Raw genomic sequence first — 15,084 nt, forward strand, 5'->3', positions numbered from 1 at the left:
TGAAAATAGAGAATAACTATCTAGAACCCTTTTCTTTTTCTTTTTTTTTTTTTTTTAGCAATCAGGGTTAAGTAACTTGTTCAAGGTTACACGGCCAGTTATTTCTGGGTGTGGTGCTAAGTATCTGAGCCCGGATTTGATCCCCAGGTTGTCCCGACACTGGAGCCGGTGCTCTTACTCGCTGAGCCACCTGGCCACCCTTAGAACCCTTTCCTAATGGTATATGCAAAGGAGCTGATTTTTTGGTATTAATTTGAATGCAATTTTTTTTTTTTTACCACTTACTGTTGGCTTCCTTACCTGCCATTGGGTCAGCACCTGGGGACAACACAAAAATCAATGGAGCACAGCTGTTAGAATCACTGTAGGATCCCTGAAGGTCAAATGTAGGTGGTTCAATGTATGACTTTCCCATGTTATCAACAATGAAGTCCTGAGCAGCTGGAACAATTTTGTCAGGTCGCAGACATCGGAGAACCACCAAACGATCTAATCCATAAAGAACTTCCCAGTCCCTAGGGAACAGTTCTTCGTGGGGCTTGGCAGAGTCATAGATCTTCTTCCAGTCCAAAACATAGCTTTCCACATCCTCCTTCAGACCTTGGAGAGTAGGCAGCTGGGATGCACGGACAATCTCAGCCCATGACTTTTCAGACAACCATTCAGGAGCTGGATTGGGATAGGGGTTATCGAGTGCCACACCTCCCGTCAGAAGAAAGCGCCAGACTTCATCATTAATCTCATCTTTCCCTTTCATGATCCCAATAGTCAGAAGGAGAGAGAAAAGTAGCTTGTCCTTCTCAAACAGGGAACGACAGACATTGTTGTAGATACTCATTGTGAAGTGGTCAATGATGTTCTCTATTCGTTGTTCCAAATCCTCACTCTTCCGGCTATGGGCCAGGGAGTGTACATACAAGTTGATGAACCAGGTTAGAGAATATTGGTACATTGGTTCAATGTTAGCCAAATCAGAAATACAAAAGAAAACAGTGGAAGAATGAACAGCCACTGGTTTGTAGCCCATCCTTGTATCATCAATCTGTGTTTCTGTCACTGAGGCAATTTTCTGCTTCTCAGAGATTTCCTCAGATAGCACTTTAGAAGAAGACAGAATTTTAATGGCAGTTTCATCCTCTAAAATGTTGCCTTCAGACTTGGAGAGGACCTCTAAGATCTTATCTTCTATCTCTTTCAGCTGCTTCTTATTGTCAGCACTTTCAATAATCAACTGATTCTTCTTCTCTTCTAGCTCTGGCTTTTCCTTGGCAGCAACAATCCCAAGAAGTTGATCTTGGAGACCTAGAGGAGTGATCATAAAGTTGAGGAGACAGACTTTCACAGCTATTTCAGGAAGATAATGGGGATTTCTCAAACGAGTAGTAATGTAAAGTTTAAAATCTCTTGAGTATTCAATAATATTTTCACCTAATCTCATGTACTCTACCCCTTGCTGTTTGAATGTTGACTTGAGTAAGATGGGCTCAATGAAAGCATCTAGCTCTTCTCCAATGTTTTCTAGTAAGACCGGAGTGCCAAATTGAATAGCATTTTCCAGTACCCTCACATAGTTGCTATCCGAAAGCTTGATTACAGAGAGTTTATTGGATTTCTCCATATTTTTGACCCACTTGTTGGCCTGCCCCTGTGGATCAATCATTAAAGCCCATCGTCTTGAATTGGACACAATGATGCCATTATCAATGGAAAAAGAGTCTATGGGCAGTCCAGCAATCTGCCAGGCTCGAATTTTCACAGGATCTCCTAAGGTGTTACTGAGACTGAAGTCATTAGAGCCTGGGATTTTTTTTGCCTTGCAATAGTCTAGCCATTGGTTTTGGCAGTCAGTGCGATAATCTACTGTAAAAGCCCCTAGATAAGCCACGGTGCCTGAGGACAGTAACACATCCCCTGTTAGGTTAGTATAACGAATCCCCAAGAGCCGGGCAGCTTCTGTCCATCGGTCTTTTTCTCCCCCAAGGCCACTGATCAGTTTCTCAGCCCGGATTAACTTCTGGGAGCAAAGTTCAATATTGTCTTCTAATGCCTTTTTCTTCAAGTTCATGGCCTCAAATTCATCATTCAGGGCTTGGAGACGATCTTCTACCAGTTTCAACTCTCCCCGTTTCAGATTCAACTTTGCCATTTGTTCATCCAGCTTCCCTTCTGCCTCTTTCAGTCTTTCCCTCTTGGGGGCCACCACTTTGGCCACCCGATCATATACTTCCATGGCCCTCACCCACTTGCACAAGCCCTCACAAGCAGATGATACATTCTTAATGACTGCTGGTTGGAAGTCTGGGTGGTCAATGAATCTTTCTCGGATCCTCCTCATGACCATGGCAGGGATATTATCTTTATCATAGGTCTTCAAACTATCCAAGAATTTCAGATCCCCAAGGACCTTCCTAGATGTACCCCAGTAGTCTTCTATCATCTTGCCTGTTTAATACAAGAAGTATTTATTGAGTGCCTATTAGTAAATCATTCATTGACAATGAAAAGTTAAGAACCAGTTTAATTCACAGTGTTGTCAATACATTTTAAGTTTGGATAAAAATAAAAAGTTTAAAACATTTTATTAAATGAAGTCACATTACTTCAACACTTCACAATTTTGCCTGAGAGAGGAATATCTTTCCCAGTACAACCCCTTGACATAGCAGATGGCCATTGAGAGTTGCTACAGCCAAAAGATATTTCTCAGTGTTGAATCTTCATTAACTCAAAAAGGACAGATCTCAAAAAGGTTTGAAGAGAGACCATAAAATGACAATTCAGTGTAATCAAAACCTTAGATATTCTGTAAATAAGAGGGATTGTTCAGATTTTTTATGGAGGTAGGAAGAGACTTTTGATGCTAGTTTTCAAAGATTCCATATAAAACAGATATTTTAGGAATGTACTCAACTCCAAGAAACTGGTCTTAAAGTTTAAATTTAAAGTTAATCTAGTTTTTAAATAGAACAAATGAAAATAATGGTCTTAATACTGCTATGCTTCTAGAACTATGCAGATATGGTCTATCTCTCTCTGTTCTCTCACATACTTTTTAATTTTCGTGCTGGTCCTGTTGCCTACATGCAGTACTATTTCTATCTGTACTTATCCTCCCTGTCTTAATTTTAAGCTCCTCAAAGTCAGAAAGCTATATCTCCCTTGTGAAAATTTTTACTCTTAGAAAATGAATGTTTTTTGATTGGTTAAGTGACTGAGTGACTGAAAGGGAGAACTGATTTCAAGATCAGCCTTTCTGTTTCTACTCAATTAAATCCTTACTTAGTTTCTGGCTCTGTTAGTGTGCTGTTAAACAAGTCCTTCTCTGGAGGTGATTTGGTTGTTGTGTGTTCATGCTACATGGGCTACAGAATCTGAAGGGCTTTTTGGAGGTGCAGGGAGGAAGAATGGGGAGCTTACCACTACCACTCGGGTCAGGTTTCCTCTCTGGTCTCAGCCCTTTCATAACACAGATACTCTCCATGACAAGTTTAACAGGGCCAGGAGGGTTCTGCATTGACTTAACCATGGTGATATCTGAGGCATTCAGGGTGTCCAGTGCAGAGAGGGCAGCCTCCAATGCTGGCATGGCCTCTGCTAGGTCACCCTCACACTCATCCTGTGGGCAGAGGAGAAGAAATGGTTAGCTCTACAGGGTGATTAATGCCTCACAGCAAGGAGTTCTTCACCTTTTTTTGTCAGTGCCCTTTGGGCAATCCAAAGGAGCCTATGGATCCCTTTTCAGAATAATGTTTTTAAATTCATGAAACTCAAATAGGGTTATGGAAACCACATATATTTAAATAGTTATTAAAATATTTTAAAAAGAAAATAAAAGTCTACAGACTCCAGGTTAAGGCTTAAAGGAACTCTGAATAGGAATGAGTACTCTCACACAGTTCTTATCAGAAAGTTTGATGAAAGAGAGTTTATTGAATTTCTCCACATTTTTGACCTACTTGTTGGCCTGCCCCTATGGCTCAATCATTAAAGCCTTGAATTGGACACAGTGATGCTATTTCACTCCAGTGATGCCTCTGTCAATAAGAGAGAATTATTGTTCAGGGACTCATGGTGAAAATCATCCAGATGTCTTCTCTGCCAAGGGACACTCCTGCCAGAGCATGGGCCTTCTAGTGCTTGCTTGTTCAGTCAATAAAATGTCCTGGAAGGGGGACCGTGCAGTTACAGTGATTTCCAGGGCTAATTATCCAGTGGGTAGATAGTACGAGTTGTTCTACTCCTGTTCTTTCTATCTTCCTTGAGCATTCTAACACTCTTCAGCATGTCCTCCAGAAGGTAAACAGCAGGGAGAGGTAGATATCACATTATCCTTGTGGGCAGCCCTGGCAAAGTGTTCGGTAGGGGAGGACATCAAAGCTGTTGGCTACAACAAAGCTTTTGGATTACCAGTGGCCTTAAATTATCCCAGTCCCCCATGAGCACCAAACAAACAAAAAACTGGCTGTACCATCTTTCTCTGAAAATATGAAGCAACTACTAGCCAATGGACAGATTAAACCTCTGCTGCATTTCTAAAAGGGAAAGAACTAAAAAGAATCCCATTTTCAGTTCAGCCTTACTTTCTCTTCTTTTCTTTCTTTTTTTAAAAAAACTTTTTATTGTTTTTACATAATCCGTGTTTCCTAATTTAGCTCTTCCAGGGTCTGCTTCCTGAGAGCCATCTCTTCTAACAATGAAGAAAAATGAGGAGGAAAATCAATTGACCCAAACTAAACAGCATATTGTCTGACACCATATGCTGTTTCACACCCTAAGATCTTTACCTCTGCAAAGAGTGTTATCAGAGAAAAATGTTGGGCTTACTTTTTACGTGATTTTAAAAGGACCCTCTCTTTGAGCCAGAGATTCAAAAAAGCAATGAGGGTAAGCCCAAAAGGTCCTGTGTTTCTTTCAAAATGGTTGACCCCTAGAAGTGATGCTGGTCCTATAACTGACATTTATATGGGGCTTTAAATTTTGCAATGTGCTCTTCACATAGACTATCTCATTATAGAATCACAACAACCCAGTGATGTATGCTCTATAGATATTATTCTGTTTGAACGGATTAGGAAAATGAGGCTCAGAAAAAGGAGGGGGCATGTCCAGAGTCAGGCTAGTGTGGGGTTGAATCTAGTTCTTAGCTGACTTCAAAGTCCATCACATTTCACTAGATGTGGCTGCCTCCTAATTTGCTTCCTGTCACTGCCAAAACCTTGCTTATAACAGTAGTTCTAGATTTCGTCCTTTGTACTCAAAACTAAAGGCCTAGGTTGGATGCACAGGGAATGGGCGTTTTCCCTGCAGACCTTGTGCCAAGGTTCAAGGCCACAGCGGCAGCCATCCCCACCCTTTAATTGGCATGTGCTTTTTCTTCCTGGTCACCATGGATGGTCTTAGTAAAAGGATATTTATCTCTTTTTTAAAGGATATTTATCTTGCCCAAAGCCTATCTAATAGTAAGCTGTGTCCACCAAAGCTCTGTCCTAGACTCTTTTAGACTCATTCCCAACTTTCTAACTCACTGCTTTTATCTGGGCTCAATTATCGTCTCTTCGTAATTGACTCCAAAATCTATCTATCTTGCCCTAATATCCCTCCTGAATTTCAGTCCCCCACCATGAACTATCTGCTAGGAATTTTTATTTGTCTTTCCTACTAGCAATTTAATTACAACATGTTCAAAATCAGAAATAATCTTCTTTCTTAAACTCATCTAGGTCTAAGCAGCCAAGTGGGATGATAGACAGAGTGCTGGGCCTGGAGTCTGAAAGACCTGAGGTCAAATATAACCTTAGATACTATCTAGTTTTCTGACCATGGGCAAATCACTTACCCTCTGCCTCAGTTTCCTCAATTCATTTCCTCAAAATGGGGATAATAACAACACCTACAACCTTGCAGTGTTGTTGGGAACATCAAATGAGGTAATATTTGTAAAGGGCTTAGCCCAGTGCTTGGCACATAGTAGACACTATTAAATACTAAAGAGGATTGAGGTCACCACCATGCACCCAGTCACTCAGATTCATAAATTCAGAGTCATCCTGGACACTTTTCTCTCCCATGCCTCCATATCCAATCAGTTCTTACATCTTATTTATACTGTCTCTACAAGGTCAACAACAAATAAGGTCACTCTTCTCTATGTTCCCATAACCACACCCAATTTAAATCCTTTTCAGCTCTTACAGAGACTATAGTAATACCTTCCTAACTGGTTTCTTTACTTTCCATCTCTCCTTTCTCTAATCCACCCTCCACAAAGTTGCAGAAATCATCTTCCTAAATATATATCTTCCTAAAGGATGTAGCCATTTGTTTCACCTTTCCTATTCAAAGACCTTCCACATTACATTCAAGAGAAAATGTAAACCCTTGAGTCTTATATTTGCATTCTTCTACAACCTAGCTCCAGCCTATATTTTTCAGAATTATTCTATTGTTGCCTCACTTATGAAATTAAATGCTTATCACTTTTTGCCTTTGTAAGACCTCCACTTTAAGAATATCAATCAATTCTTCTTTCACTACAATGAAAGGAACATTGAAATGAATATTAAGGAGACCTAGTCCAGGCTTTTGTTCCTTTAATTAGCTATGTGACTCTAGGCTAATCCTTTCTATTTTTGACTCTTCTTCTAAAGAGGAATAGGTTCTTGACCTGTGATTTCATTGCTATAAGGAATTCCCAGATGAGGAAATTCCCTCCAGTCTTAGTCTTAGAGATTTGCCTAGCACAGAGTTATCAAATTTGGTTGTCCATAGGCCTGCGTGAGGCCCACAGCACTCCTTAATGTTGCCTGTACAGATTAAAATCTAATTGGGAAATATTTAACAAAGTAAATAAAAATACTATAAGACATAGATAATGTTTATATGTGTTTTTCTAAGTCAATTTGTGGTCCACAGTGATCCTCATGTATGGTATAGTGGCCTCTATTTCTATTTGAGTTTGACATGACTGAGACACTGAGGGGTTAAATGACTCGCCCAGGGTGACATAGCCAGTATGTGTCAGAGAAGGAACTTGATCCTGGGTCTTCCTGGCTCTGAGGCTCTCCATCCATTACAACACACTGCCTCAAGCAATTGTTACAAAAATCAGAAGACAGTCTACATTTAAAAGTGCTTCAAAAATATGCAAGGCATTATAAAACTCAAAATATTATCATAACCAGTATTTGCCTTCTGTTATTTGAGAAGTATAAAGGAGATGATCAGGGAAATATATGACCAGAAGAAAACATAGGCTGATTACACAGTAAGAGAGGGGATTGACTCTCTGAAGAAAATATACATATATACTTTTAAACTTTATCTGCATTATTCACATTTTCTCCATCACTTTCTTAAGTATAGACAACCAACAAAACAATAAATCAAGCCCTGATTTGTAGGATTTGTTGATTCCTAAGATTTTCACACTGAAAATGTTAACAGATCAAGCTGGCTGTAGTACACCCCTTTTCTACAGGTTTCTCTAGTCAACCAATGGGATCCATCACAGATAAATGCATACACATACACAAGATGAAGACTCTCTTTTCTACAGGAAGGTAACTTAGCGTGTCAGGTGGATCCCCTTTGGATTCATGAGAGAACATGGACAAGAGTTCCATAGGTATGGATTGGTCATGATCTGTATCAATGGGAGAGAATATCTACATCAAGGAGATCAATAATTGATGCATCCAAGTATCCAAATATAAAGATGTGACTGAGAGAAATCCAACCCCTAAGATAGCCTGTTGCCCACCTAGTTCTTGTGTCATAACAGAGACTTCCATGAGGAACCTGATCTTCACAATTATGCAATGGAAAACCTGTACCTTGATAGCTTGCGAAATGGCAGCAGCAGCATTTGCCTTTTGCTCATCTGCCTGAACCAAGAGCTTCTTAGCATCTGCTTCCACTGTCTCTGCTTCAATTTTTACCATCATCTTCTCAGTCTCTTCAGAGGTCTTGATCAGCTCGGGCTGAAGGGCAGTTAGTTCTACCTGCATTACAGCCACCTAATAGAGAAACAGAGAGTACGGGAAAGCAGCAGATCATTCCTTGACAGGGAGCATATTTCAGAACTGGAGCCTTGTTTAACAGAAAGCTGTGGAGATCAGTAGGATTCAGAAATATGGTTTAAAAGGATACTTTACCTACCACCTGAACAAAAAAAAAAACATTGGAGAACAGTTATCAATTTCAACAAGGCTGTAGTTATAAATAAATGTGTTGGTCAGGAATATTTGTCTTTCTGATCAAAAGATGCCTAAAGCTGGGGGAATAGATGGAATATCTGTGAAGTTTTCTCCTATCCTTATTTTTAGATTTGCTACATATGGCCACAACCTATATCTTTTAAACAGCAAGTTTAAATATCTCCATTTTCAACAATTCTGAAAAGCCATTGATTGAACTGGAGTTTTACCTCCTGACTCTATCCAGTACAGTGAGTACCATCTAGCTTCTCCTTGTACTCAGCTTTTTTTTTTAAACGAATATTATCTCATGTGATTTGGTAAAGACAAAATAATAAATACTATATGCTATAAGCCATGGGAAAGTTATTGTTGCTTGTGTTTTTTGTTTATTTTTACTGATTATAAGCCAGCTACTTACATTTGAAGCCCAGACACATACTAAGATACTCAAAGCCTATCATTATTTCTTTTCAGTGGCAACTCACCTGTGATGATGCAAAGTCAAGTTTTTGAAGCCCCACTAGGTAACGGTTCCTCATCATATCCACCTCATGTCTTTTGCTATTTAGTAGTGCTTTGAAGGTCAGAATTAATTCAAGATAAGATGTTGGAGTAACATAGTTGTGTCTTCGTAGTGTACCAAAAAATTCCACTGAGAGATGTCTCACACTTTCCTGGAAATACTTGCACATAGATACAACCCTACAGAGAATAAATGGCAGTCACACTGTGTCTATCTTTCTCCAAGTAAATTATGATAATGCTGGCTATTAGAATCTGTAACTATTTTGACTCCACTGGCTTTGACTAACTCAAGTCAAAAAGACATCTATTGAGGGAAACATTAGCCATACTCCCAGTACTAGATAGATAACCATCCCAATACATACTGTATTCGAACTTCATCATCGAGTTCCACATCTTCTAAAAACTTATTGGCCACCATTTCTAAAGCATCTGTCGGCCAAGTCTGGAACCAGTCAATGGTACAGCAGTTGATCAAAGAAGGGAACATTCGTAGGCGGTTCCGGAAAGCATCTCCAATTGGACTCATGGCTTTCAGAAAGAATAGGTTTTGTTAGTTTCATTCCTTCCAGTTCCATTCTGGATGGGACTTCCTTAGAGGTTAATTTAGAATTTTAAGGGCACTCATTTGGTAATACATACTGTTGATACTTTTGGAAAGATTCAGAAGCAATTAACAACCTAATCCCTTGGAAACTCTGGAGTGATAATGGGAAAGGTCCACCCAAAATTGTGGAAATTGTCCCACCTATCAGGGACCCTTGGGTTCCATTAAAATGACAAAAGACAGAGCTGCACATAGCTAAGAGGCAGTGTGTATCTATGTGTGCATATGTGTGTATGTGTACATGTGTCTGTGTAGGTATGATACAGTGGAATGAGGGTGGGATCAAAGAACTGGGATGAAAATCCTATCTTATTACTTACATGATCTTGGACATATCTCTTACTCACTCTGAGCCTCAGTTCTCTTATTTGAAAAATGAAGGACTGACCTGTAGAGAACTTTCAGAAGTTTCTCAGCTTCGCTAATGAAATGTTCCCCTTCCCTATATTATTATCTGAAAGGCTACAGGGCAGATAAGCAGGAGGATGTATTATGAAGGGACCGTTTTGGGGTCCCTTGACCTCCCTAAGGTATATTCCCCCGTCCTGTATGGTTACCTGCAAAGGTTACCGGGCAGCTAAGCAAGAGGGCGTGTAATCTTTTTTGTTTATGCCTCCAGATATGGTCCTAGAATAATACCCTAATAAGTAACTAACCTTAAGCAAGGGTAAATAGTAAACAGGATTAAGGGAGGCTCCTTCATTGTCTGCATTCTTTTGGGGTGTCTACATTCTCTTGGGGGACATAAAAACTCTGTGAGCTCCTTGCATCTTTGGCTCTGTATGAAATGGTCCTGTAACAAACAAACTACACCTCGCTAGCCCACCAACTGCTCTGGCCACAGTACTGACCTCTAAAATTCCTTTTGGTTCTAAATCTGTGACCTTAAGTGGAGGATGAGTTTGTTTCTTCTTACCTAGGACAATGTGTAGGTTTTTTTTCACCCTCTCAATAAAGAAAGTATACATAGCAAGGGGTGTGGCCTCAATTTTCCTGCCCTCGGTCCTAGCTGCTGTTTGCATCTTTTCTACGATGTCAGCCTTCTCATCAGCAGGAAAGATATTCGGCACATCGCCTGTGTTCAGAAGCATATTGATGTCCTCAACAAATGATTCATCCTTGATTTGACTATCAGCAAATAAGAATACTGTGCTCTTACTGGCCACTCCAACCTGAAGCATAATCTTCTTTATGTCATCCCGCCAATCATTGTTTGTGTAGTTCTTGGTGATCTCAATCTGGTACAACTCATATGAGTTCATGAATGTGGACAGTTTGGAGGCACTCTGTCGCCCACTCCCACCAATACCCACTAGAAGTAGATGGCCATTGTCCTGCTTTAGAACCCGGCAGATCCGAGAAATGTGCTCGATGGCAAATCTGAACATGACCAATGACATTGGGGCCTTGCTGATGTTATTAAACTCTTCCAGGTAATATTCCATGACCGAAGTGAGAGTTTTCAGGTCTGTAATCTCATCATAGACTTTTACATCAGCCTCAGGCTTAAAGAAATCTCCAAAGAACAGACTACGGATGTTATCGTCCACAATCTTCCCAGTGGGTGATAAATGAATCAGAACCTGGAGTAAATTCAGTTTAATGAGCATTTATTAAGCACCTGCTATTTTATAGGCACTAGAGATACAAAGACAAAAAGTAAAAGTCTCTGTACTTAAGGAACGTACATATTTTATTGGGTGGGGGCCGAGGAAGTAATGTGCATACAGATCAATAAATACAAAGTACATACAAATTTAAAGTAATTTATCAGGAAGTCCTACTTCTATTTATCATTTATGTGCTATAATACAAGGTATACTGTTTTTAGCCTTTTCTGAGGATTCTAAGCATTCTAGTATCATTTATAGAGGCTTTGCTGCTGACGGATATGCATAGTAAAGATAGGAATTTGGATTAATTGGATGGGGAACAGTGAGTTTGCCTCCTCTCGCCTACCTTTCTTTTCTGGCTCAAATTCATCTGTACTTAATCCAGAGAGGATATTGGGATTATGAAAGAATTTCAACCCTAAATTAGATAACTATTTGTAGCAGAAAATTTTGGTCTCTGCCCAGACACAGAATTCAAAAAGGAATGACCTAATCTTGGTCTGATTGTACTCTGTAGTACTCTTGAACTCTGCCTGGCCTTTGTTAGGTGAGTGTGGTGGCCATAACTAAACAGCCCTTAAGGGGTAAAGGGTCTAGCCATTCACTATACCCAAACAGACTGACTCCAAGGTGGTTTGAGAAGCCCTGAAGAAATGAACTCTGAGGAGCCAGGAGGCGAGCACAGCACTGACAGCCCAGCCTAGCCAAGAACAGATCCAGGGAACTTACCAGAGCAATACGCCCAGTAGAAACACGGAAACCAATATAGAGCAGTGTGAGCATATCACCAAAAACACACTGGGAACCTGGCAGTGTTGGAGGTATGAATTACCCCTTCACACATATTCCCCAGATGAGGCTCTCTCAAATGTGAACCCCGTGCTTGCTCATTCTCCCCGGTGATGGGGTGTTTATTTGTGGAAGAGTGTATCTTTACTTTATGGGAAAAATATTCTATCACAAATCTTACTGTACTGTTTCATCAAAAATGTCTTTTTTTCCCCTTGCCAATTGTGTCATCTGGCTAACTATAGAAAAGCAAATACATTTATGAGACTTTATGAGCCATTTTTTTTTCCATATACAGAATGTTTAGTAGAAGAGAAGGCCTAGGGCCAGCCAGGGTGGGAGCCATGATAGATGGCTTCAAGTTTATAAGCTATCATTTTGAAAGGGTATGGACTCAGAGAGTATTGGAACCTAGGATAGCTATTTGGGGAGTCCCATGTGTGAGAAAGGGGTGCAACATGTATTACATACATATGAGGAAACTGAGGGCCAGATAGATCAGGTGTTTAGCCCAAGGTCACATGGGTTAGTAAGCAGTGGAGCTAGAATTTGAACCCAAGTCTTTTGATTCCAAATACAGAGTTTTTTTTCCATTGTTTCATTGAGCCAGAACACCAAAATATTCTCTGAACCAAATCAATAAGTCTGTAGCAAGTCTTCAGGTGTCACAGGACATAGATGGAGCATTCTTTTAGGGATTTTATGAGTATTCTTAAAGAATCTGCAATTATCATTAGTCTTAGGGAATTCAAAGTGTAAGAACTCTTCTACATCAAGACTACTCATAACAAATTGCCTGAGGCACGTTGAGATTAAATGACTCACAGCTAGATGACATGAAATTTAGCATACCTTTTCAACAGACTGTTTGAAGCAGTTAGCTGTTGTCTCCTTTACCATACCAAAGAACACCTGTCTGTCCTCATGATCGATTAAACGATCATAGAAGACTCGATAAACTTCATGAATCCAGAGTCGAATCAGTTTTTCTCCATCCTGCAAATCCAAAAGTGAGTATCTGAATTATTTGGAGGCAGAGCCTACAAAGCTAGTAGCCTCTTCTTCCTTTATCAAATCAACAATAATTATGGTGTAAAAGACTGTGTAATAGGTAGAATGACATGATTCAAATGGAGCAGAAGATATAGTTCATGCCTTAAGAAGCTTACTGTTTAATGAGGGAGCTAAGACAAATTTGATATCAAAAGACAAGTCATTTACAAAGAAATAGTCAAACAAGGGTCCACTACATATGACAATGAAAATATAAAGTTAAACACCGAGTAAATATATACATGAAAATGGTGATCAAAATAATGGGGATTAATCTGGGAAGGCTTCCTGGAAGAGGTGAGACTTGATACTAATTGAACGTCAGCCAAGCCACTTAAGAGTCATCAATTCTGGGTTATGGAAGAAGAATGATACTAAAAATGGTAGGTAATTCCTGGCAATTTTGCTTATCTGATATAGTATATACATATCAGACATATTCTGTATTTCCATCCTGAAAACTTATTCATTTATTCAAAAAGGCATGTTTCCTGCCCTCAAGACACTTACAATCTGCTAGGAAAGAGAAAACATAGAAAAATAATTTTGCCAACTTGATAAATCCATATACCTAATTTACCTAGTACTATATTCTTTGGAGGATCCCAGATAATAAACAGTAGTATTTAGTTATTTTTCAAACAATATTTATAAAAACAAAAGCTAACCTTCAAATGGGTATGAGGACACAGCAATACCCCTTGAATGACTCGTGAAAAATCTCGTAAATTAAAGACATAATGAGATTTGGAGGGAGTTGGCAGGAAATTCTCCACTGCAGCTTTGTAAATGGTCATTGTTGCTTGAATCAACATCTTTCCAAACCTTAGAGAAACAGCAAAGCCAGTATGGATTTTGTGAAAAATTTGGAATGCAATTTTCCCTCCATCCCATCTCTTTCAGGATATATGGTTTTCTTACTTTAAGAACTGCACATCAAACCCTTTCCCAAAGTGCCAGTCAATAATGGAGCTGAAAATCCTGCTCAAAATTTCATCCTCAAAAGCATCGATGGAAATGATATTCAGGTGACGGGTGAAGCGCCCTGAAAAACAGACACACACACTCACATGCCTTCTGGACCTAATGACAGAGCCCGTTTTTCCTCCCACCAAATGCAAAGAAGGGTCTGATATATGACTGCTTTCTAAGATAATGTTGAAAATAGGAATTTCAGGGGTGGCCAGGTGGCTCAGTGAGTAAGAGCACTGCCCCCAGTGTTGGGATGACCTGGGGATCGAATCCGGGCTCAGACACTTAGCACCACACCCAGAAATAACTGGCCGTGTAACCTCGATCAAGTTACAAGTTACTTAACCCCAATTGCTTTAAAAAAAAAAAAAAGAAAAGAAAATAGGAATTTCTCTCAAAATAGTGAGGTCTTATGTGAGAAGTCATTTCCAGAATTTTTCCTCTGGGTATATACATGAGACTCTGACTCCATACAACCTAAAGATTTGAGATCCTGTCACATGCAAACTCTGAAATGCTATTTATTGTCCCTATATTTAAATGTGCTAACCCAAGTCTAGAAAAGGCCCGGAAAGGTTATCTAATACATATCTTTACCTTCAGACAACATGACACAAAAACTATCACGAAGGCATAAAACATCGAATCTTTTATTTGGAAGGAACCTTACAAGTCATCTGTTATTTAAAAGCCATCTATTTCCAGTTTCAATGAGGGAAAGTTATATAGGAGATGGAGCAAGAGAAAACTTGAGTGAAATAAAGAAGGAAGAGAAGAAACTGTGGAGATTTGAAGAGTTCTTGAACTGCGAGAAAGACCAGAAAATGGGGCAGCTATGTAGTGCTGTAGAACACTGGCCTTGGAATCAGGAAGACCTGAGTTCAAATTTGACCTCAGATACATACTAGCTGTGGAACCCTGGAAAAGTCACTTAACCCTCCCCCCAGGAAAAAAGACCAGAGATTGCTTTGGTGCAGTGGGACAGGAATTTGAAAGGTTCTGAAGACAAGTTGAAAGAAGAGAAAGACTTGAAGGACATGAGAAGTTAAGGAAATTCTAGACAGTGGAGAAATCAAGTCAAAAGACAATTTGAGGAAAAGGAACACTAGTAGAAACACCTAAGTAGAGAGCAGAGTAGAAGAAGGACCCTAAGGAAGAGAAGAAAAATAAAAAGAAGAGGAAGAAGAGAAATAAAAGGGGAAAGGGCCTCAAGGAGAAGGGTGAAAAACAAAAAGGAGGAGAAGAAAGTTGGTAAAAACAAGGTAAATAAAACAAGTTGGTGAGGTAAGGCAAGGGATTGTTAAATCAAAAGTAAAGAAGGACAGTG

The 15,084-nt window shown here is 39.6% G+C and overlaps 1 protein-coding gene across 1 annotated transcript in view; it reads right to left on the reverse strand.

Moving 5' to 3' along the window:
* The window catches only part of DNAH3 (dynein axonemal heavy chain 3), a 184,783-nt gene that overhangs the window by 18,353 nt on the left and 151,346 nt on the right, over positions 1–15,084 (reverse strand). The window contains exons 44-52 of the mRNA XM_069096531.1: positions 13,707–13,830; positions 13,454–13,610; positions 12,585–12,728; positions 10,247–10,913; positions 9,089–9,254; positions 8,684–8,900; positions 7,833–8,015; positions 3,418–3,616; positions 301–2,442 (exon numbers count right to left, since the gene is read on the reverse strand). Coding sequence (XP_068952632.1) covers positions 301–2,442; positions 3,418–3,616; positions 7,833–8,015; positions 8,684–8,900; positions 9,089–9,254; positions 10,247–10,913; positions 12,585–12,728; positions 13,454–13,610; positions 13,707–13,830 — 3,999 coding nt within the window. The remainder of the gene's footprint in view (positions 1–300; positions 2,443–3,417; positions 3,617–7,832; positions 8,016–8,683; positions 8,901–9,088; positions 9,255–10,246; positions 10,914–12,584; positions 12,729–13,453; positions 13,611–13,706; positions 13,831–15,084) is intronic.

Source organism: Petaurus breviceps, unplaced genomic scaffold (genome assembly GCF_028583685.1).
Source record: "Petaurus breviceps papuanus isolate PSGF00001 unplaced genomic scaffold, PetGlider_PUasm1.0 229, whole genome shotgun sequence".
NCBI lineage: Eukaryota > Metazoa > Chordata > Mammalia > Diprotodontia > Petauridae > Petaurus > Petaurus breviceps.